This window comes from Prionailurus bengalensis, chromosome D3, assembly GCF_016509475.1.
Source record: "Prionailurus bengalensis isolate Pbe53 chromosome D3, Fcat_Pben_1.1_paternal_pri, whole genome shotgun sequence".
NCBI lineage: Eukaryota > Metazoa > Chordata > Mammalia > Carnivora > Felidae > Prionailurus > Prionailurus bengalensis.
In genome coordinates, this window is record NC_057356.1 from 40,087,221 (window position 1) to 40,111,251 (window position 24,031).

General features: G+C 43.5%; 1 protein-coding gene across 9 annotated transcripts in view; it reads left to right on the forward strand.

The window, feature by feature from the left end:
• The window catches only part of DLGAP1 (DLG associated protein 1), a 900,656-nt gene that overhangs the window by 571,896 nt on the left and 304,729 nt on the right, over positions 1-24,031 (forward strand). For 4 of the 9 annotated variants that reach the window (XM_043558382.1, XM_043558383.1, XM_043558380.1 and 1 more), the window contains exon 4: positions 2,496-3,525. In XM_043558382.1, the coding sequence (XP_043414317.1) occupies positions 2,569-3,525 (957 nt within the window). In that variant the 5' untranslated portion in view covers positions 2,496-2,568. Of the gene's footprint in view, positions 1-2,495; positions 3,526-7,593; positions 7,718-8,005; positions 8,181-24,031 lie in introns of those variants that run through there. The other 5 variants (XM_043558385.1, XM_043558391.1, XM_043558387.1 and 2 more) reach the window with 3 other exon arrangements.

Sequence of the window (24,031 nt, forward strand, 5' to 3'; positions counted from 1 at the left end):
CTAAATTAGTACCGCTATTTTGCCAAAAACGTGTATTTAACCCTCTTAAATCCCTCCTTGCCACAACCTGATCGTAGGATCATAACGTCATACAAAGCAGCCCAAAGTATCTTATGCAGCAATCTCCTTCACTAGTCTCTCTTCAGTGGACAAGTTTTGATTTCCAGGCTCTTCCTGACACACAAGTATCATGGGTCCTTCTTTCCTTTTTATCTCTTCAGGTGTCAGTTTCTTTCTGCCCTGCAGACAGACTGTCTTCTGTCTAGGCATCCTGTAATCGGCAGGGCTGGGCAGGCCCCTCAGCTTTGCCTTCACAGCAGGTAGAATTTCCAGAGCTGGGGTGTTCTCTGCTGGGCTGTGGAGGGTCAGCAGTCAAAGGCTCACAGCAGCAGAAGGCATATTCACCTGCCTGCCTCCTCCCAAACTCTGAAACCACCGGTCCCCAGAATGCCCATGAGATGGGCCCTTCCCTGAGCGTGACCCTTCCCTTGCCGCAAGTCATATTTCCACTCAGTACACATGACTCGAATCACAGTCTGGACCACACCAAGAAATTTTGCACTGATGCATTGATGCAGTAATTCATCGAATAAATATTTTGCTGAGTTCCCACGATCAGCCAGGTATTTGCTGGATACTGGATGGGTAAACCATAGTCCCTACCCTCAAGGAGCTTATAATTTAGTAGGCTAACCCATTTTAAAAGACTCTGGTGATTAAAACCCTCCATCAGTTTGGCTGAGCCATTTATGTAGGAAGTGAGAGATGAGGAGAAAAAAGGGGAGGCATAGACCCTGGATAGAGATTTTCAACATTGTCAGGAGCTCCCACATACCAAACAGCCCATGGGATAGACAAGACCTTACCTGTCAAAAGTGTGCATTTTTCTTCATTAGACCATGTGTGTGTGTTTTATTTTGTTGTGGATGTTTTTAACTTAAACCGTTTATCTCTCCCTGTCTGAATATCTGAAATGACCTTAGTGCTATTTTGGATCGTCATGCTGGCTTCTCAGGACAAGTCTTATTATGACAAGTTTTGTACTATAAGAAGCTTAAAAACAAACAAACAAACAAAACAGGCTATTAATAGGAATTCAGTCAGCTACCAAAGAAGTTGGAGCCCAGAGAAAATACTCTGCCCTGTGGAACAGCAGGGCTGACCCTCGGGCCCAGGTCCTTCGTGTCCTTGGGAACACTTCTAGGGCCTTTCCCTTGGCCATCTCACTATCACTTGTGAACATTTAACCAGAAACCTTTAAACCAGGAAAAGGCAATGCCATGATATTCAAACTAGCCAATTCAAGCTTATCCTTCAACTGCTCTCTGTTTGTTAATGGGAAGCTCTTGATCCCTCTAATGACAGAAATACAGGGGCACGGGCGCCCGGGTGGCTTAGTCAGTTAAGCGCCCGACTCTTGATTTCAGCTCAGGTCGTGATCTCACGGTTCGTGGGATCGAGCCCTACGTCGAGCTCTGTGCTAACAGTATGGAGCCTGCTTGGGATTCTCTCTCTCTCTCTCTCTCTCCGCCCCTCCCCTGCTCACTCTCTCTCTATCCCAAAATAAATAAATAAACACCAAAAAAAAAATTTTTTTTTAAGACAAAGGCAGATTTTCCTCGACAGCTCTGATTTATTTGTCACCATTACTGTTTTCCATTCTAATTACTGTGGTGTTTGGGTTTCGGGGGGTGGGGCACAGGCGGTATTTGTGAGCTGTGATTGTTACTACAGAATTCTAACCAGAAAGCATGTGACAGAAGATAGAAAGGTATGCCCCCAAGTTATAAGGGACCAGTGGCTTCTCTTATTTTTTTTTCCGCCCATATTTACTTTACTTACATTAACGGAGCGCTTACTGTGTGTTTACAGAGCTGGCTTGGGGCTAGGTAGGGGGCTAGAAAGGTGACTGAGAGGTAAACAGGCCTGCGAGGAAGGAACTAAAGTAGCAGGTGAATGCCTGAGACAAACGATTGCATAGGAGCTGAGAGAGTGGCCCTAGATGCCATGGAAACACAGAGGGGAACTAATTCTCTCTGCAAGGGGTATCAGCAAAGGCTTCCCAGAGAAACTGAGCCCTTTGGGGGTTCACGCTTCACAATTAACAGACAGTTAAGACGAAACCCAGAGAAGCCAAGGAAAGATATCTCCAGTTACCGGAATCCTGGAGGGAGGGGGGTTGCTTTCAAATAATTTTAAAACCATTTAGCATTTTCATAGGTTCCTTTTCCGGGTTTACTAGCTTTCACCCCCCCCCACCCCCCACCCCCACCCCCACCCCCACCACCTCCGGGTCCCTGACTGCAGTTGGCTCTCCCTGCCCTACACCGATGCTGGAGCCTTTCCAACAAGGCATTAAAGCGGCTTTCAAGGACAGCGATGAGTTAGTTCTTCTGCCAGAAAACCAACCCAGTAGCCGGCGCTCAAAAGAGCCACATCTCCTCACCGACCCAAGCGTTAACCCTTTGCCCTCTCTTGTTCTTCCTTGCCCCCAGGTCTCTGCGCAAGACGGGGTGTGGAACCTAACCACGGGGTGTCCATGACCCCCGAGGCTGCAGCCCATCAGCAATGAAAGGGTTATCGGGCAGCCGCAGCCACCACCACGGGGTCACCTGCGACGCGGCCTGCGACTCGCTGTCGCACCACTCGGACCGCAAGCCCTACCTGCTGAGCCCGCTGGAGCACCACCCGGCCGACCACCCTTACTACACTCAGCGGAACTCCTTCCAGGCCGAGTGCGTGGGCCCGTTCAGCGACCCGCTGGCCAGCAGCACCTTCCCGCGCAGGCACTACACCTCGCAGCAGGAGCTGAAGGACGAGTGTGCCCTGGTGCCCCGCACGCTGGCCGCCAAGGCCAACCGCATCCCCGCCAACCTCCTGGACCAGTTTGAGAGGCAGCTGCCGCTCAGCCGGGATGGCTACCACACGCTGCAGTACAAGCGCACGGCCGTGGAGCACCGCAGCGACAGCCCCGGCCGCATCCGCCACCTGGTCCACTCGGTCCAGAAGCTCTTCACCAAGTCGCACTCCCTGGAGGGGCCGTCCAAGGGCAGCGTCAACGGGGGCAAAGCCAGCCCCGACGAGACGCAGACGGGGAGGTACGGCAAGCGCAGCAAGAGCAAGGAGCGGCGCGCCGACCCCAAGGCCCGCGCCAACGCCTCCCCGGGCTGGTGGAGCTCCGACGACAACCTGGACGGCGACGTGTGCATCTACCACGCGCCCTCGGGAGTGATGACCATGGGCAGGTGCCCCGACCGCTCGGCCTCGCAGTACTTCATGGAGGCCTACAACACCATCAGCGAGCAGGCGGTCAAGGCCTCCCGGAGTAACAACGACGTCAAGTGCTCCACCTGTGCCAACCTGCCCGTCAACCTGGACGCGCCGCTCCTGAAGAAGAGCGCCTGGTCCTCCACCCTGACCGTGAGCCGCGCCAGGGAGGTGTACCAGAAAGCGTCGGTTAACATGGACCAGGCCATGGTGAAGTCAGAGTCCTGTCAGCAAGAGCGCTCCTGCCAGTACCTTCAGGTACCATTTATGTCGAGTGATGGGTGCTTAGAAATTGTACCGGCTGATTGTGTGGTGTTTTCTCCTGGGTCCTAGTCTTGTCTGCATGAACCTGAGCAAATTGTGAGGCATTTCTCTGGCCAACTGCTCCTCTCAGGAAACAAAACTGCCACCGACTTCATCCACTTATCTTGAGGTAGAAAACCACTCTAGAAAAGCACGCCTGCAGAAAGGCGCGGCGTTATTAATGATTCAGGTTCCTCTTTTGTCTCAGAGAACATGGGATAGGGAGCAGAGAAAAGGGGAGTCTACCCAGAATTCTAAAATAAATCCACCTTTTTACAAAAGTGGACAATGATCTTTTAAGTTCTGGAAAGAGTTTAATAGGATCTATCGAGAGGTTTTGTGTTGGTTGTTTTTTGTTTTCTTTTGTTTTGTTTTGTTTTTTGATTATTATTGTTAAATTCTGCCTTGAGCTATTGGGGAATCTTGATCTGTATCTTCGCCATCACAATTGTTAGCACCACCGCCAACACTGACCACACTCCCACCCCCGGAGCCCAGGGAATCGGGATAATGCCCTGGGTGCTGAGGAGGTAGAGATAGAGCCAGTTTGGGGACCTGACAAGTGCACCTGCAGAGACCCGGGACAACCGAGAAGAAAAGGAAAAGCGGGGGAAAGCATCCACACGATAAAATGCAATTAGTGTCGGCGTGTAAATCCCACACACGTACAGAACCAAGGCAACCTGCTCCTTTTCTTCTTTCCCACTACCCTTCCATTCACGGAACCTACATGGAGTCTTTCTCTCTCCCTCGCCCCCACCCCTCTATCTAGTATTGTCATTTTTCCCAAGATATAACCCTCCCTAAGAAGGACCCTCTGATTTTTCCTTTTCACGGTGTCTTTTTTTTTTTCCTCTCTCGTCTCCTGGGACGCCCATCTTTTTAAAAAACTTTTTACTGGGCTACAAAGGCAGGATATAATCAGTTCCCACTCTCATCTGAAGAAGAAATGCAAGACAAACAGTCTTCCACTGAGAAATTCAACTTTTTGCTCTCTGAATTCCTCCTTGCAAACCTGGCTGCCTTGAGAATGCCTCTACCAAGCCCTGTGAATATGCCAGGCTGGCAGTCACTGGGCAAGGACATCCCAGCGTTCAGAAGCCACCAACGTGTGGGTGTTTTCACAAAGAGCACACAATCACGTGGTCAGTTTCTCCCACTGAAAGTAAGTGAGGTATTGCCTCATTTACTATAATGTTGCTGGATGAGTTAAGTCATCAAGACCTATTCATGGAATTTCAGAGCTAAACAGTACATCTAATCCAACCTCCCCATTCAGCGTATAAAAAACTAGATTCAGAGAGAGGTAAAGGCCTAGTGGGTTATACTGTTATACTGTTCGTTTAGAGGTAGGATCAAATCCAAGTCACTTAATTGATAGAAATGACCGTGACAATCTTACCCACCACCTAGAATAAAGTATTTTGACTAGAACATCTGTCCTGAAGAAAGGATGGGTAAAGGCTCCAGTAGTGGTGAAAAGTGGAAGGATAAGGAAAGAAAGAAGGAAACTGATTCTGATTGAAAATCTACTGTGTACCAGATACTGTAGCAAATGTTCCGCATTTGTTGTTCCACTGAATTTTCAAAATAATCCTGAGAGCTTGATATAATAATATTCTGTTTTTACAAGAGAGGAAACATTTAGAAATATCAAGTGATTTAAAGCCTCATGGCCAATATGTTGAAGACCCAAGAGTTAGGCTTATCTCTACCTCATGCAAAATGGCTCTTTCCCTGGAATCAAGGGCATGAAAATGGTGAACAGGAGACAGAAAGTCTGTAGGGTAAACATATTATGACTAAAAGCTTTTCCATAAAATGAGAACGAAAGCTTAAAGATTTAAGTATGAGATTTAGTATCATAGCATTATCACATCTCATATTAGAAAGATTTGGAAATTCTATTTTGAAGTTATTTACCTTATTCTAAGCCGGTTTTATAATGAAATGTTTGAGGCTTACAGAGAGGTATAAAGAAAAATAATAAGAAAACAAATGCTCAGTCATACATAACCCAACTAGAGAAATAAAACATTAATTACAATGGATCACATATATACCTTCCCCAATCCCATTTCCTTCCCGTCGTCCCCAGAGCAACAGCTAATCTGACTTTGTTACCCAGAGGACCTTTGTTTTTAATTCTGAAGTTATTGGAAGACTGAAAAATCTTAAGATTTTCTATCCTACATTGGGCAATAATTAATGCTGAACCAAGCTAGGTAAAACCCTTTAAATATAAACTGAGCTCGAAAGCACAACTTCTTTAATAAATATTGACATTTGTTGAGTTCTTATTCCGTGCGAAACTTTCAGACTGGAAAAAAAATTCAGTGTGAGCAGGTAGTGTGCCTGGCAGATAAACTAAATGTAGAACAGCATGTTCTTCCCAGCCAGTGTGCCAAAAATTAAAGGGTTCCTGTGAAGGAGAAGGAGAAGGAGCTGGACATTCACGGCGGGGGGAAGGAGAACAGGAAACTCCCCAAGCTGGACATTCTCTCCGTCTCTCTCCTTGCTTTAGAGGAAACAGAGACTCTGCAGTCCTGCTGGAGCTTTTCTCAGAAAAACAGGTGTAGCCAGACCCTGCCAGTTCCCCTGGAATAATTTCATTGACAAGCTCGTTCTTAGAAACAAATGTGGGGAAATAAAGAAAAGTGTGTGTGTGTAGGGGGTGCGGGGGGTGTTCTTTCCAGTTGTATTGTCTTAATTACCAACTAATGTTGAAACTGGATCTACAGATGTGTCTGAGTTCAGCCTCACAAAGTTTAGTGGACAAAGCATTGAACTTCAAAGGAGAGGGTCTATGTTCTAGTCCCTGTTTGCCACTAACTAGTTAGTGATCACTTACTACCTAGTGATATGGCTTGGAATGATCATCTCAGCTCTCTGGGTCTCCTTCCGCTGCCATAACATGAGGCATTTGGTCTAGAAGATCTGTGATCTGAGTTCACATTTTTAAACTCCTTAGTTACATATGAAGAGTACTCATGAGAGTGACTTTTAAGAGTTATGAGGCCTGGAAACTCTCATTTAATAAATACCTACCAAACGTACATGTTTTCCCAATATTATCTAATTTGCCCTGTAAAACTCTGTGTGGTATTTTACAGTTGAAGAGACTGAGATTTAGTAAATTAGGTTAAGTAATTTACCTACCGACGCACAGTATGCGACAACATGGAGGGTCAGAACAGATTTATCTGACTTCATAGCCTGGATTTTTCTAGTTACCTTGTCGAACCCCAACCCCTTCCAGATATAAAACAGAGGGAGGAAGTGGCATATATCAAATACCTGTTGTGTGCCAGAAATGACACAGTATCTCATTTAGTACCTGAAATAACTTCGTAACGTATTACTATTTACTCCAGTTTTACAGATGACTAAACTAAGGCACAAAAGATTAAATCGCTTACCAAGCAATGCTTAGATAGTGAGTAAAAGAGCTAAGACTTGATCCCAGATCTAAGTCTAAAATGTGCTCCAGAAACCGAAAGAAATGCGTTTTATTTTCATTTTATTACCTGTTTTCTTCTGTAGCAAATGTATGTGTTCCTTTGACTTCTTATTTGTGCCTACAGTTGAGGATACACGTACATGAAATGTGACCCATCTTAGACAAGCGACAGAATGATTGATATGTCCCTAATTGGATTCAAGACTGCACAAAAGTTAAATCAGTATTCACCAATAATAGCATCTAAATACTAGCAAAGTCCTGATTTTCTCCTTATAAAACTATCTCTTGAAATTAATTTAACTTCGGCCATGGCCACGGTTATACAGAGAGTGAGAAGTCTGTAGGTATTTAGCCTCTGTCTGACGTGGATTTAGAAATAAAGTCCTGTAGCTTGAAATTATTGCAAGACCCAGTTAATACAGTCGACTGTGGTATGTGCTCACTCACAAGCTGTTTGTAGTTAATAAAAAAAAAAAAGACTCCCTTTTCTTTCCCCCCAATATTGTTATTTTTAAATGTCAAGAATCAGATGTCTGCTGTTTAGAATCTTGTACCGCTGCCAGTGACTGTATCAGGGTTTGGAGCAGGGACATGGATTTGAAGACATTAAAACTGTTTAATTCTCAGTTGAGATGTGGTTGGCTTTTATACATTTGGAATAGAGCATTTATGGCACATCTCCGGGTAAGTGCTAATAGTTAAGTAAATAAAATAAGAATGGGCTCAAAGGAGTAAAAGGACTTTTTGTTGTTGTTTTGTTTTGCTTTAGAAAAGCAGGATTCTTGGTTCTGTATATGCTTCTTTATGCGAACGTTAAGTGTTGAGTGACTAGCATATAAAGCCATTCAGAAGAGCAAGATTTTAGATTTCCAACTGTTAACCTGAAAAAAAAAAAAAATCCCTTCAATCATGTATTTTGCATTCATCCAGCAGCAGAAACAGGAAAAGGGAAACAAAACGCTCTCCCCGGTAGAAGTAGAGGCACAGAGAGAGAGAGGGAGAGAGAGAGCAAGACAGAGACGGAGAAAGAAAGCCACTCTCAGAGATGAAATTTTAGGAGAGAGAAATGATCGACCTTTTTAAGGCTGAGTGGGTTTCTTCAGTTTGCGTGCAAGTTTCAAGGAATGGAAGGACTGACCAGGTTTGGGCACAACTCTTTTATTACTTGGTATTTGGTGAGAGTGTGTTTTTGGTTTGAGTGGGGGTTTTGCCGGGGGGGGTGGGGGGGAGGATAGTTTTTGTTCATTTATTTCTTCTGTAAATAGTAGCTAGAAAGACTGAAAGAGCTAATAAATTAATGCATGTAGAGATGGTAAGAAACAGGTTGAGATATTGGATACCTAACAAATCTGTGTCACAGAGGCTTCGTAAAATCTTTCATTGACACAGTTGATCTAAGGTGCTAGGTTCTATTAGAGGACATTGCGTGGCTAGTGATTGAAATGTGATCGGTTGTTTTCCAGGCAAGGATCCTAAATGCTTACTGTTCCTTTGCAAAATTAAAATTTCTGGATGGTTGGAGTTTTTTGTTTTTGTTTTTGTTTTTTTTCCTTTTCTTTCTTTCTTTCTTTCTTTCTTTTCTTTCTTTCTTTCTTTCCTTCTTCCTTTCCTTCCTTTCTTCCCTCCCTCCTTCCTTCCCTCCTTCCTTCTTTCTTTCCTTCTTTCCTTCTTTCTTTTTTATCTGTTGGTTAAATTAGACTCCACACACACACACACAAAAAAAAAAAACACTGAAGAATCATTCATAACAAGCATGAACCCAGGATTTTTTTCAGTGCAAGTACAACTAATTTTCGAAATTTTGTTCAAGATTATGTCAGTCTTTGCCTAGTGGGAGTTTTCCTTCCCCGGCTGAGGTTTTCTTTCCTTTTGTTTTGGAACAATTTAAATTATATTAAATCAATTAAAACGACTTTATATTAAGTGTGTGACAGTGCTGAGCAATTCTGCTAGTGACTTTGGTTACTTGGTTACTGTAATATTTCCTTGCTGCCTTTTTAAAAAAAAACAACAAAACCTGTCAACTACATGAACTGATAATTTTCTTTATTTTTAATTTAAGTGGCCTTAATAATCCAGCAAGGAGTGTCAAGATTCTTGAATGTATTTCCTACTTGGCTTGCACAGTCTTCTCCCTATTTTTCACTGATCTTAGTAAAGGTGTCCTCTTTGTTAATAGAAAAATAAGGTTGCTCCTGTCTGATCCTAACTTTGACCGTAGAATAAAGTGTGCAGCTAGCAGAATCCTGGTAATTCTCTGAGTCTAATTCTCACTATTGCCCATATCCAAATAATAGTGGAGATGTGGGGGAGACAATTGGCAAAGCACTGTGAGAGAAGAGTCAGTGGTAGTCGAAGGAAGCTCAAAAAAAGAAATAGGAAATCCTTCCTGAAAGCTGTTAAAGAAACTTCATGATTCTTGGATTGCAATTTCACTATTCTAAGGTGCTTGGTTAGCATAATCAAAGGTTTCACAAGACATGTTTTCCAATCAGAGTCCAATCTAATAAAGGAAGGCGTACCCCCGGTTAGCACAAAATAAGAGAAAAACTAGCCCTGGATCTCTTAGTGGCCAGTGGACTTTTTTTCCTCATGCTCTATCCTCCTTAGAAAACAGGTTGCTTGGAAGCAAATTGAAAGCAAAAACTCAAAGTAATCATTCATATTCTGTACAGAAAGATTCATCCATAATCTCTTGTCTACTTGAGATCATAGCTTTATACAACTTTACAGGAACGGTGATTTGTGAGTGGTAGAACACATTGATTGGTCTTTTGTTTGAGATTTTATAGGGACTACTAAAAAATACATGCAATATTACCAAGTTGGCTTTGATTTGGTGATTAGATTAGGTTTTAACCATTTTGCTTTAAGTTCAAAGGCAACAACCTCTCTTAGTACGTTATTGTGCCCACTGAATCATGGAGAAATTCCATCTTTATAGGTCTAAACAATTGAAACCAGAAGCTTCACGTGGTTCAAACTATAATACCTCTTGGTCAGATTTGTTTCTGTCATTTGCCAGGGGGTAGCTTGGTAGAGAAAAATTAAAATTGGCCTTTTCAGGTAAAACCAGGTTACTATTAATGATAGCCATGAAGAGTTATGTGACCTCACTGATTTTTATTACTCATTTGAACCTTTGAATCCATAACTTTTCCCACTGGATAAAAATAACATGGCTGTATAACTTCCCATCCACAGCTCATTTATCCGCTTCTCAAGATCATCTTGACCATCCCCTATCATTAGGTTCTGCCCCTGGTAACTGCCACTTGGAACACACATTATGGAACAGGGAACATTTTTTTACTTTATTTTGTAAATGCATATTTAAATGTTTTTTATAAATTCTTAGACTGAAACTGCAATGGGGGTGGGGGGGGTTGTGCTCTGATTTTTCTCAATGAATGATTTAGTCTCCTTCAACCCAGTCCTCTCTCTAGCTAAAAGATAAACATATAAGAATGAATTCACTGCTGTTATACAATTAACAAAGGTAAAGGAGGGAATACAGTGTAAGGAGAAGCATATCGTCTCACTCCTTCTGTTGCTTCTGACCAATTATTTGTTTCTGGTATTTTTTTTAACTCTTCCCCCACCCCCCTTGGAGAACACCGATGGCCAAAGAAATTCTGATTCTCCGGTCTTTTCAGTGTAAGAATATGTGAAACTATCTTTAAAAACTGACGTGTTTTTTTTTTTCCCTAAAGTTAAGCAACATGCCCTACCTTGTTTCCATTTCCAAGATAAAGAGACTTCTAATTACATTTGCAAAATGAGTTTTCTAGACAGGTAGGTCTTTTCTTTCGTGTACATTAAGTCACTATTCTCTCAGGCGAAGTTTCTACTCATTGTTCTCACAGAACTAGGAAATTTCCCACAGATTCAGTCTTTTGATATCACAGAACTGTCTATGAAGCAGAATTATGTGGAGTCCAGAGTTACTGTCTGTAGTATGCATGTGTACAGGTCCACACATAACACATTGCATCTGCATAAACATCCCTGGGCTCATACTTCAGAATTTGCATTTGTATGTGTATGCTTTCTCTGATCTCTGATTCATGACATAAGATCCATTTTAGCCACACAATTTCACGATATCCGTATAAGAATGACCACAGAGTGGGGGATCAGCTTTCCCAAAGCTCTCACTAGAAAACTCATTACTTTGCCTTTACAATGATGATATTGAACTTCACCTCGGACCATTAGTAGAAACCAGTTAGGGATGTCTTGCTTCACTGGTATGAGGGTAAAAACCTGTCCTACAAAGAGACATCCAACAACAATGAAAGGAAACGATCTTCCTGAGACCAGCAGGCTCGCTGCCCAGCGACAGCCCTGTTCTTTTCCCCACGATGTTTCACACATTTGTGAAAACCTTTAAGGCCCTTTTCAAGGAATAGCTTATCCAGCCTTACTACATCCTTTTAAGGCAGTGAGGTCAAGGCACAAGGAGGCAAAGGGAAAAAAGAACTGATCTCAAAGTGAGATCTGCATCATGTTTGTGGCCTAAAAGATTTACAAGTGATGAAAACTGTTGGTAACTAAATAATTACCTGCAATTTGTAATTCTGTGGTTACCAAGGGCAGAGTGGTATATTTTTAATTTCTAAAAAATAGAAATAGGTCTATTTCTCCTATTATCCCCATTGGTCCCTCCTGTGTCTCTGTGGTTTCATTATGAGTGACTCATGTACCAAAGGAGGGCAAATGGGGCAGACATGCCCCATGTTTGGATATGTAATCTTTAAGCACTACACTCAGAGCCCTGGGACTCAGAGCCCAACGTACTTCTCTCTGGTGTCTTACACTATCTTGGTAGCAAGCATCCACACTTCCCACCTTACCTTCCCTAGTATGAAAATTGTTACCATAGGGGCACCTGGGTGGCTCCGTCAGCGAAGTGTCCAACTTCGGCTCAGGTCATGATCTCACAGTTCACGAGTTCGAGCCCCACATCCGTCTCTGTGCTGACAGCCCAGAGCCTAGAGCCTCCTTCAGATTCTGTGTCTCCCTCTCTCTCTGCCACCACCCCCCACTCGCACTCTGTATCCCTCTCTCAAAACTAAATAAACATTAAAAAAAATTGTTAACAAAGCTGTGGCCATATGTATAGAATCATATGTACATGTAGCCACTTGCCCCATCGTTGAATATTTAGGGTGATGTTTCCTTAACTTTGTGTGCGCAAGAATCACCTTTAAAGTGTCTATAAAATAAAGATTTCTGACGTCAACCCAAGAGAGTTTGATTCTATAGTGCTGGGTGATTCCCACACCGAGATCAACCTAAGAGCCACACTTTAACCCGACTCTAGGGAACTATCAGCCTACATTTATCATCTTATTTACTGAAGGGGGCAGTAGAGTCTAACAGATGAAAACACGGGCTTCGGCGTTCCATTAATTTTACTATTGCTGCTGACTTCCAACATGATTTTGGTCTCCCTTCATCTGTACTTCCATTTCTGTGTCTGTAAAATGGGCCTAATGATATGAGTCCTATGTTCGTTCAGGTCTTCGGGAAAAAATTAATTTCTAATGTGGGAAAAAATAGTGTGAAATGTTTTGAGTTTCCAGACCTTCCGATATCAAAATGCTTCACGGCTTCTTCATGTGTTCCCCGTACCTTACCACTGTCTTCTATTTTGCCGCACCCAACTTTTATTAAACCAGGGTTAGGACGAGCATATCTGATTTTCTGATAAAGGAAAGCCCTCTCCCAGTGTCCCAGTGGACGTTTAAGGCTTCTTCATCCGTGTTCCAACGAAACACATGAGGCTTTTGCCTGCAGATGAAAAGATCACCAAGGGTCGATCTTTTGATAGCCCAGCCTCAGCGGGTCAGGTTTTCCCATGGCTTATATTTGCCAACGGAACGCATTTCCTCTGGCTTCCCGAAGCTTTAGGTGCTTCAGAGAAGACCTGCTTTTGCTTTCGTGTCTTCAGTCTGTCAAGACCGCCTAATTCCGGGCAGCTTTGGCTAACTCAACAGGACGAGTTTCATTCACAGCAATGGCTGTGGAAGCTTGTCTACGAGGGGGCTCTAGCCACTTGCCTCCCGTAACGACTCTTCCAGGTTTTCCGAGGAGTGTTCCCAGCGGAGCAACTTTGAGAAGTGGGAGTTCCTCTGCTAGCAGTAACAACAGGCCCTGGTCCGTCTGTCTTCCTTGCTCATGCCCAAAGTCCCAGATTAATCCTCCCCACCCTCTGAAGCCAGCTACACAAAGGCCACCTACCAGCCAAACTGTTCTACATGCGCACTGGTCTGACCTGTGGCCCCTCCGGCAGTCAATAGATACAGAGAGTGGCGCTCCTTTAAAGTTCCATTAAAAATCCCAGCTGCTTATAATCTCTGGGGAAGTCATGTCTTTTCTTCTTCTTCTTCTTTCCTCAACTAGTACAAGTTTAGCGGGCTCTTTGGTAACTCAGGGGGTGTCGGTGAAAGTAACTGTCATTTGTTTGCAAATGAAACCTAAGCTTTCTGAAAATGATTCCCCTGTAAGAATCTTTCCCCCGTAACACTCCTCCAGCCTTCTAGTTGATTTTAGATAGTTTCCTGTTCTCCCACCTCTTGGAAGTGTTCCATGGCACGCTGAGCAGACACTTTTCGTCAAAAAAAAAAAAAAAGCCTATAAATAGCTGATTTTCCTGCTTGCTGCCTTCTCTTGAAGGCTTTCATAAAGGAGGTGAAACAAATCCACCAAAAACAAGAACCCTCTGTGAGGGGTGTGTGGTGAGGCTTGTAAAAAATCAGATCCATAGGCCGAAAATTATCGTGTAGGTCGCCCTGCCATATTTGGCTTATGCAATCACTGCACAGAAAAAGAAACACTTTATTTCACGCCAGATGATCTCATGAACTGAACAATCGATCAAAAATGTCTCCTATGAGCTTTCACGCTTCTTTAAAAATACATATTTTGACTTTTCATGCTGCTTTAAAAAAAAAAAATCCCAAAGCCAACTGTTATTTATTAGATTTCCATTGGTAAATCGAGATAACCAATTCCTGCTCCATGGTAGGAAGTTGGAAACTACATCCTCATTTCTCCTCCAGACTGACCTTGCTTGTCCTCTGTGCCCTGTCCTCATAAATATCACCCCATCTCCCAGAGTGATATTATGGATCTCCCTAGAAGACCGTTCGCATGCTAGGCAAGACCTTAATAACGTCCTTCACCGATCTTACTGCAGTAACCCTCGGAAATCAGATATGTGAGGTTAATTGTACTGGTTCCTACTTTTCACACACACATCCCATCCCCTGCATCCTACTGAGCAGAGAGAATGGGGCTTAGCTGTGTTTTCTCCTGTTCCTTTCTTTTCCTTCTTCTCTTTCTTCCTTTCCTGTCTTTTCTTCCCCGATTTTTTTAGGTAGCTATTATGTAACTGGGAATGGGAGACGACCCCAAAATCACGCTTACAAGGAGGAAACTGAGGCCTCGAGAAACTAACTGGCACTCTCATGGCTCTTCAGTTGTAGAGAGCAGTCCAGAAGCAGGGCGGCAAAGCAAGTCTTCCTCAGTTCCTCTTACCCCGTGTGTTAGCGCTCCTCAACCACGTAGCACAGGGCATTCATTTGTCTTGGTATTCTGGACTCTGGAGAAACTCTGCTGCCTGCCCCGCCCCTCCTTTTCCCACTCCAGGCACTGGGTCTAATTTGGTTGTGGTTTAGTCTGCTGCTAGAGTTTCTGGAGAGTGCATCTCGTTGTGCCTTTCTTCCTTATCAACTCCCAGTGAGCACACACAGTCGATAGAAGCAGGTGTCAGAAAGAACTTGAACGGCCAGTTGGCCCAGGGCTTTTTATGCTTTTGAACCATGGGCTCCCTTGTTCATAGACAGCAAACTTGATACACCCGTTTAAAACAGAAGCAAGAATAGGAAGATTCCAATCCAAATCCCTTCCCCCTCGATCCACTGTCCTGGTAAAAGTCAAAACAATGTCAGGTAGCTATCCCAACACTGATAAGTTTAATTAGCAGCGACAGCTCTCCCAGGCTGCAGTCTGGTGCCCCGCGCATGAAAACAACAGCTGATCGCGGCGCACCCAGAGCTCCCGATTGAGCCACACTTTCAAATCACTTCTTGGCTTTCATGGACAAATGCATCTATCACCCTCATACCTTCTTCCTCATCTGTGACCCAGAGAGAGGAACTGACATTTTGAAGAACACACAGGGCCCTTGATTCCTTTCCACAGCACCAAACTGAGCATCTTCTCATGTTCAGTACCTGCCAGATGTGCTTCCATGTGATAATGAATGATGGCAATGAGAAGGTGAAGGAGAAGGCGGAGGAGGAAAGGGACCATAATTTATTGAGAAAGTTCTATCGGCCTATGCTTAATATATGTTGCCCTTATTTCTCAGTTACTGGGGTAACTTCTCAGACCTGCATTACATGCAAAATGAGGGTAATAGTCTCTCTGTCTCAAAAATAAATAAACATTAAAAAATTTTTTAAAAATATTAAAAAAAAAAAGGGGGGGGGCGCCTGGGTGGCTCAGTCGGTTAAGCGTCCGACTTCAGCTCAGGTCACGATCTCGCGGTCCGTGAGTTCGAGCCCCGCATCAGGCTCTGGGCTGATGGCTCGGAGCCTGGAGCCTGCTTCCAATTCTGTGTCTCCCTCTCTCTCTGCCCCTCCCCTGTTCATGCTCTGTCTCAAAAATAAATAGACATTAAAAAAAATTTTTTTTAATATTCAAAATGGGAGTAATTAATTTGCTCAAGATTATCCCACTAGTAAGGGACATAACGGAGATTTAAGCCCTGCTCTGATTCCAAAATCTGTTCACTTTCCAGCATATCATCCTGCCTCTAAACTTTGTGACTATGCCCTTTGTTCTTTTCCTGGAGGGTTGTTTCTTCACGAGCGTCTCTTTTAATAACAATTTTAAAAATGATCAACTAATGATGAAAACACAGATTCTGTCTTTATGATTGGGTATAAATATAAGTCTAGTTTGGAAAGTGGCCATGTTAGAAAGCAAGGAACATGTGAGATTTGTTTACAAAATCAGATATATAAATTGCTAAATTGTAGTAGCACAGTATCATTTCATGTAACTGGAAAATCGTACCTCAATCCATGAAACAGCCATCTCTCAAGGCTGTTTTGATGAATCATTTGTTTCAGCAGGAAACAACACTACTGATCCCTTGAGACTGCCAACCTGATTGTAGTTAATGGTGTTGTTAGTAACACTGTAAAGCTATGTCCAAATAAATGTGGTATGAAATGCCCATTTAATATTGTCTGCTTGCTTTAATGTAGGGATGTTTGCTTCCATAAGAAGTAATTTCACTAAAATGATGAGGAAATGAACTAGGAATCCCCAAACCCAATTCCTCTATAAGTCACTGTGACTTTACATTTTGTCCTTTTGGGAGACCGGAGTGATATTTCTCAGGTGTATTGTGAGCCAGAATTCTGCTTGGTGCACGAGCTCCATATATCCCAGATCGTTAACTAAATCTTTAAGAAGTTCACTAGTTTTACTAATTGTCAAACTACTACTCTAGGTCTCAAGGAAAAGGTAAGTTTCTCTAAAGGTCTACCTTTAGAACGCTTCTTAATTACCTATGAGCATATCACTGAATTAAGGGAGTCATATAATATACAATGCAAAGCACTCATGTACCACCTTAGAGGTGGCTGCGTATATCCAAGAAACATATGCTGTTAGGGTATGTTAGTAGAGTTTAAACTAAATTCTTATAATAGGTAACAATACAGAGGGGTCAGATTTCAGAAATGCATCAGGATAAAAGGTGCCATCCTCAGTTATGAACTTGGAAGTCAATGTAGTCTGTATTCTCCCACTTCTCAGCTCATTTTGGATTTCTCCTCATGTACATGTATCTCACTGCAGGCAATTCAGTGTTCTAGCAAGCCCTTACTTCATGCACTTTGCTCTTTGTTTAAGCCCAGATGAAGTTCATTTAAAGTAATGGATACAGTCTTAATATATTCTGCAGCCTCCACTTTCTCTTGGTTCAGTATTTTCTAAAATACCCCCAGACATAAGAATGAAATGTTAATTATTCACTTAATGGGGACTTGTAAGAAATGAATTCACTAAAATTAAACCATGCCAATTTAATTTCATTTAATGAGATTAATGGATGAATAGAATGCAGTGTTGTATTTCTCAGCTCCAACCAAGAGCTCCACCCAACTATCAAAATATGTAGTCCTCTGTATTATCTAGATCACAGGTGTATAATAAAAATTTTTGTTAAGTGATTTAATAGAACTGCCATTTTCAACGAGCTTTTCCTTCAACCAAGACCCATTTGCCAACTGTGTGACCCAGAATGAAATCTGGGAGAAGGGCCTAGATAAACATGGGAAAGGAAAGACCGGTTTGGGGAAAGGAACAGTACAGATAAGATGGCAGTCCACCCAGCTGGTGAAAATAGGTAAATGGAGGACAGGATTTAGTCTCTAGTGGAGAAGATGATCTAGAATAATTTTTTTTTTCCTAAAATACTCACATTTCCCAAAGATGAAGGAGACGGTTTACCCTGGAGGCCAAACCCCAAACAATTTAACTCTCTGGGCAGCAATTTTAAGGATGAGCAATGGCATGAGAATAAGAAAGAGCAGGGGAAGACACCCCAGAGGGGCGCAGGAGGCATGAGACACCAACCAGGCTGAGCCCAACAACCAGGCTGCTGGCCCCAGAGGCAGTGGGGCTGCCCAGGCCTTGGAGAAGAAATCTGGACAGAGAGCAGAGCACTGGTGGAGAGGGAGGGCATCCTCACAGCCATCCTGCCTCTTGTGCTCAGCTCAGCCACAGGCCAGCACAATGGGATCTCCAAGATTCTGTGGCTGGCAGTGCAACACTGTGCACCCAGAGAACTGAGATGCAGGCAGGGCTACGCTTGGAGACCTAAAAGTTCACAGGCACAAGAGGAGCCCCTAGAGAGCATATCAAGAGATGTCTCCAGGGAATAATGAACGGGTGTATTACACCAAAACCCATCTGTATCCCCAGGACGTACACCTGAAGATACTACTGTTAAGAGTAGGGAGACTTTTTTCCCAACAAAGGCATCAGATCCCAAGTTAGGAGAAGAGCTTCTTAAACACGTGTGACGACGGGGCTCCTGGGTCTTGGGCTCAGGAGATTAAGCATCTGACTCTCGGTTTTGGCTCAGGTCACGGCCTTGTGGTTGGTGAGTTCAAGCCCCACATCAGGCTCTGTGCTGACAGTGTGGCCTGCTTGGGATTCTCTCTCCCTCTCTCTCTCTCTCTCTCTTTCTCAAAATAAGTAAATAAACTTTTTTTTTTTTTTCTAATGTGTACTGAGAGTCTGGATCAACATGTCTGGAACAGGGGGAAGGAAATCCGAGTAAATGGCCCTTAGCGTTCCTTTTAAATCAAATGGTCTAGGGGCGCCTGGGTGGCGCAGTTGGTTAAGCGTCCGACTTCAGCCAGGTCACGATCTCGCGGTCTGTGAGTTCGAGCCCCGCGTCGGGCTCTGGGCTTATGGCTCAGAGCCTGGAGCCTGTGTCCGATTCTGTGTCTCCCTCTCTCTCTGCCCCTCCCCCGTTCATGCTCTGTCTCTCTCTGTCTCAAAAATAAATAAACGTTAAAAAAAAAATTTTTTTTAATAAATAAATAAATAAATAAAATGGTCTAGTTCTCTACTGTCCAACATGGTAGCCACAGGTGGCTATTTAAATTTACATTAATTAAAGTTAAATAACACAAAATTCAGTCCCTCAGTCACAATAGCCACATTGCTAGTGCTCAGCAGTCTGGTGTTCACCCTATGGGACAAACAGATATAAAACATTCCCATCATGGTGGAAAATGCTATTGGACAACATTGCTCTAGTTGGGTTTTTTTTTGTCTGTTTTAATGTAATGACTTCTACTAGACTTGGGCTTTGCCAAGAGAAGGTAATGTCCTGTTGGGATACCTCCTTGCTTAGAGGTGCCAGAACCGGCCAATCCCGTCCCATTATGGCCAGATGGGCGCAGGGAGGCACAGGGAGTGAGGGCTGTCCTGCGTGAGCGCTGTCCTCCACTTACTCACTATGTGGCATTAAGTAAGCCACTTCACTCATCGTCTAGCTCCTCCTCCTTTGTAAAATACCACGTGGAGTTATTTTGAGGAGTAAATTCTATAAAGGAGCTCGTTTTCAGTAAGGAAAACCAACTTTTCGCTAGAAACGGGACATCTAGACTGGGATTTCACCCAGAGTTCACCTACCGTTTATTAGTCACTCGTTATGGGTGGGGCATTGTGCTGGGCATGTCACACAGTTTCCCTTGACCTTCCCCAGGCCCCCCGCGCTATCCCATCCAGGACCTTACTCTGCTCCTACTCTCCATTTTGTACTGACTCACCATTAGCCCACCAGGCAGCACCTAGAATAATATTTCCACGCACACTCTTGGAGCTGTGGGCTGAAGCTCTCTCTCAGACAAAGCAAAACTTTTCTCCTACTCACATGTATTTGTAAACTATGACGTTTGGGCACCTCTAGGAGCTGCATCTGGGTGCAAATAGATCCAGAAGTTGACAATGCATAGTAATATGTGCTACAGCCAGTCACACAGCTGGTACCAGTCAGGCTCCCCGGTTTGTATCCTGGCTGCACGTGGGGCACTCCTCACCTTCTTCCGCCTTTGATCAAAGGGCAAGAGCTTTCGGGAGAGTCCCTTGGAGTATTCGTATCACCGTGAGTTATCAGGACAGTGTTTACTTTAACCCCATTCATCAATGGGGCACCTGGGTGGCTCAGTCGGTTAAGCATCCGACTTCTGACTTCATGATCTCACGGCTTGTGAGTTCGAGCCCCGCGTCGGGCTCTGTGCTGACAGCTCAGAGCCTGGAACCTCTTCAGATTCTGTGCCTTTCTCTCTCTCTCTCTTTCCCTCTCTCTCTCTCTCTCTCTCTCTCTCTCTGCCCCTTCCCCGCTCACACTCAGTCTCTGTCTCTCAAAAGTAAATAAACATTAAAAAAAAAATTTTAACCCCATTCATCAAGATGAGTCTGACTCTCACACCTTCCCACTGCATACTAAAAAAATAATGTACCAATTTATGGGTGTCGAGACTTGTGCACACCATTCTAAATTATAAATATAATTACCTATTTAGATAATAGGCAGGAGTCTCATGGAACAATAACCACAATGTACTTTTTAAAGTAGTTTTCTGTTTTGAGGGACCTGGCATTACCTGAAAAAATATGCTGTCTCGCCTCATTTGTTTCTTTGCCAAACATCAAGAGCCCTATTTTGCCATATTGCTCTCTGAAAACAAGTGTTCTTTGGCCATCTTCGGGGCCTGGAAAGAAAGATTGCTTCAGCCCAGCAGGCCAGAAAAGTGCCATGGGTGGCAGGCCAGTTGGAATGCTTGCTTTCCAGAAAAGGCCTTTCTAGAAAAGCTTCCTAAGGCAGAACTCCTTGATGCAGACCCTGAGAGGAAGAGGGTTTCCAGGCCAGGAGCATCTGTGGGTCATGGGGCTGAGGCAGCCCGGCAGAACAGAGGAATAGTTTGGCTGATGGCTGAAGTAATCCTACCTTGAGAGGACCCCTTGGTGGGGTGGAGGGCTGGGTCGGGGGTTAAGGAGAACTCAAATGAAGAAAGGCAGGACACGCCCATCCACGTACTTTAAGTGTTCTTAGCCTGGGTCTGTGGACATTTAGACTATGCAAGAATGTACCCTAAGGGGTCAGTGAACTCCAGAACTTAAAAAACCAAAGAGGAGAGCTGTTTGTGTTCATCCTGCTTGGGAGAAAAGTCCCAGGTTTTATCATGTCTCCAAAAGAGATAAAGAGTCACTAACAAGTATAAGTTACTATATCATAAAAAATTGGGTAAAACTGAGTAAAAACTTAAAATGCATGACTTTTCCTTTTTCCTTATAACAGTTCATTAGAAAAACCTCTTGGGGGCACCTGGGTGCCTTAGTCGGTCGAGTTTCCGACTTCAGCTGGGGTCATGATCTCCTGGTTTGTGGGTTCGAGCCCCGCAACAGGTTCTCGGCTGTCAATGGAGCCTGCTACAGATCCTCTGTCCACCTCTCTTTCTGTCCCTCCCCCACTCAGGCTCTCTCATGCGCTCTCTCTCTCTCTCTCTCAAAAATAAATAAACGTTTAGAAAAGGAGAAGAAGAGAGAAAAAACTTTTTGATTTGAGGAATGTGCAGTTTTTAAAAAGTTGTTATTGTGGATGCACATTACCTGAGATAAGTAAGTCTTGTGTTGGAACTTAGAGATCCTATTACAAAGTTTGTAATAGGATTTATTGTAAAGGAGATTTTCCTGAGTGATCAAGTAACAAAAAATAAAGATTTCCCATATATAAGTTTGAAGCTGAGAGGAGAGAATTCAAAATTTTGTAAAAACAGCACCTACTCTCACAGTCTAGTGGAACTGTAGAAAGATAAATACAATTCAGAGCGAAGTTAGAGGCATAGATACTTGAACAAAGAATATGGGGGCTTAATAGGAAGAAGCATTTCAAGCTGGGGTTTAGAAAGAAAGGATAGAGAAGAAAGACTTCTCCATTTGAAATGCTTTCTCTCTGGAGCTTTGGAGCCAGAGAGCTGTGCTCCAACCCTGTGTTTACTGATCGTGCAATTTTGAGCGAGTATTTTAAACGCTCAGGTTCTCTGTAACATGGAGATAATAACAATACCTATCACATAGGGGGGTTGAGAGGATTAAGTGAGTTAATGTAATGTAAAAAGTGTAGAACAATGCTTGGAAAAGGGACATTATGTAATGCCCCAATCAGTGCTGTGATTTGCATTAAGCCTAAATACTTGGTGGGAGCAATGTGAACTGAAACCAGAGAACAGACTTAAAGGCACGGCAGAAATCTTGCTGTTACAGATCACAATGTCATTTAGCCAGGCTTTTGATGAAACCCTAAGTGTTTTAGTTTCCTGTCCCTGCTCTAACCAGTCACCACAAACTTCGTGGCTTAAAATAACACACCCTTATTATCCTATAGTACTGGAGATCACAAGTCGGAAATGGATCTCACCGAGCCAACGTCGGAATCTGGTCAGCAGGGCTGTATTCCTTCTGGAGGTTCTAGGGGGGAATCCATTGTCCTGCCTTTTCCAGCTTCTGGAGGCTTGCCGACATTCCTTCACTCCTGGCTACGTCTTCAGTCTTCAAAGCCTGCAATGGCATCACCGCTCTTGGCTTCTGTGGTCAGGTCTCCTCCTCCGACTCTCCTTGCCCCTCTCTTTCCCTTTCAAAGACCCTTGTAGTTATGTTGGGCCCACCCAGGCAACCGAGGATAATCTCCCCCTATCTCAGGATCGTGAACTTGATCACATCTGCGAAGTCCCTTTTGCCACGTAAGGTAACATCACAGATCCCGCGGAGTAAGACGTGACCATCTTCAGGGAGCCATGATCCTGCCTGCCGCACAGTCTGCCACCTAAGACACGATATATTTCTTAAACCTAACCGTTTTTTAAACTTTGTATGAAAAGTGCACGAAATCCTCTAGCCCGTGCGTTATCAGCTAAATGAGATCACGGTATACATGCAGTATTCCCCAGATAGTTCTTTTGTATGGAGCTAGAGCGCTCAATTTTTGTGTCTGTTACATTATTTTAAACTATTAGATCATTTAGATTATGAAGTCTATGTTAGTCTATTTTAAACTATTTAAACTATTTTTAACTGTTGGGGCTAGCTTCCTCTTTGCCTGTGAATTCCATGTTTGCTGCTTCTTTTTCATTTAAAATGCTTATTATTCCCTACAGTAAAACACCAATTCTTTATACACTTGAAATCTTCTTCCAATATCCATAAATGTAAACGCGTACATTTTATACATTTGCAATGAACGCGTTACACATATTTTTGCCTTTTGTGGCACATGGTACAATTTTTTTTAATCTTTATTTATTTTTGAGAGACAGAGTGTGAGCGCAAGGGGAAGCGGGGGGGATCTATCAGCACAGAGCCCAACGCAGGGCTCCAACTCACAAACCACAAGTTCATGACCTGAGCCGAAGTCTGACACTCAATGAATGAGCCACCCAGGCGCCCCCATGATACAATTTTTTTATTTCAAACACTGTGAGCACTAAGTATATGTTAGGCCCTCTGTTAAGGACTAGGAATACAAAGTTGAAAAGACATGACTCCTGGCCTCAAGGGGCTCTTACTATAGTGGAAGGGGGTGGGATACTGATGATAAGAATTTTAAAAAGGAGAAAACACTCTTAAAATATATAGAATTGCCTAGATTTGGATATTGAATGACTGAAGTGTCAGGAAAGGAAGAGTAGAAATGATGACCAATCTATGGTTTGAAAAATTGGGTGCATGTCATTACCTCCAATTGAGACAGGATAATGGCGGCGGGGGGTGGGGGCAGCAATGGGAGGAGCGGCGGAATAAGTTGAGATGGAGAAGACGATTTTGTTCTAGACATTTTGAATAGATAATCTGTCTGCAGAATATCCAGTTTAAGATGTCCCATAGGCAAACATTCATTTATTCAAATATTACTTGGGAGGTTCTTACAATAATCCAGACGAGAGATGACTGGTTCAGACTAAGGTAGAAGCAATGAAGACAGAGGGACTTCAAGATAATCTTTCTACCTGGCCTTACAGGTGCCAGGTTGGTCAAAAATCCTCAGGTGAGGAAGATGGAGAAGTGGAGGCAGCTGAATGTATGATTCTGGAGTTCAGGAAGATGTCAAGATCAGGGAAAGTTTCATCCAGGTTATCGCATAGAAGGTCGCGCCAAGTTTGAGAGTGAATGAGATCACATGGGAGCACGTGTAAGTTAGAAGATGAAGCAGTACAGGCCGGTTTCCTGGGCTACACAGACATTAAATCACAGACGTGAAGCCAAGGGAAGCAATAATAAAGAGCCAGAAAGATAGAAAAGATAAAAAGGAAATCAAAACAGCATGGAAGCAAAGGGAGAAGGGGATTTCAAGAAAGGGAAAGTTCAGCAAGGTCAGCTACCAAAGAGTGGTCAAGTCAG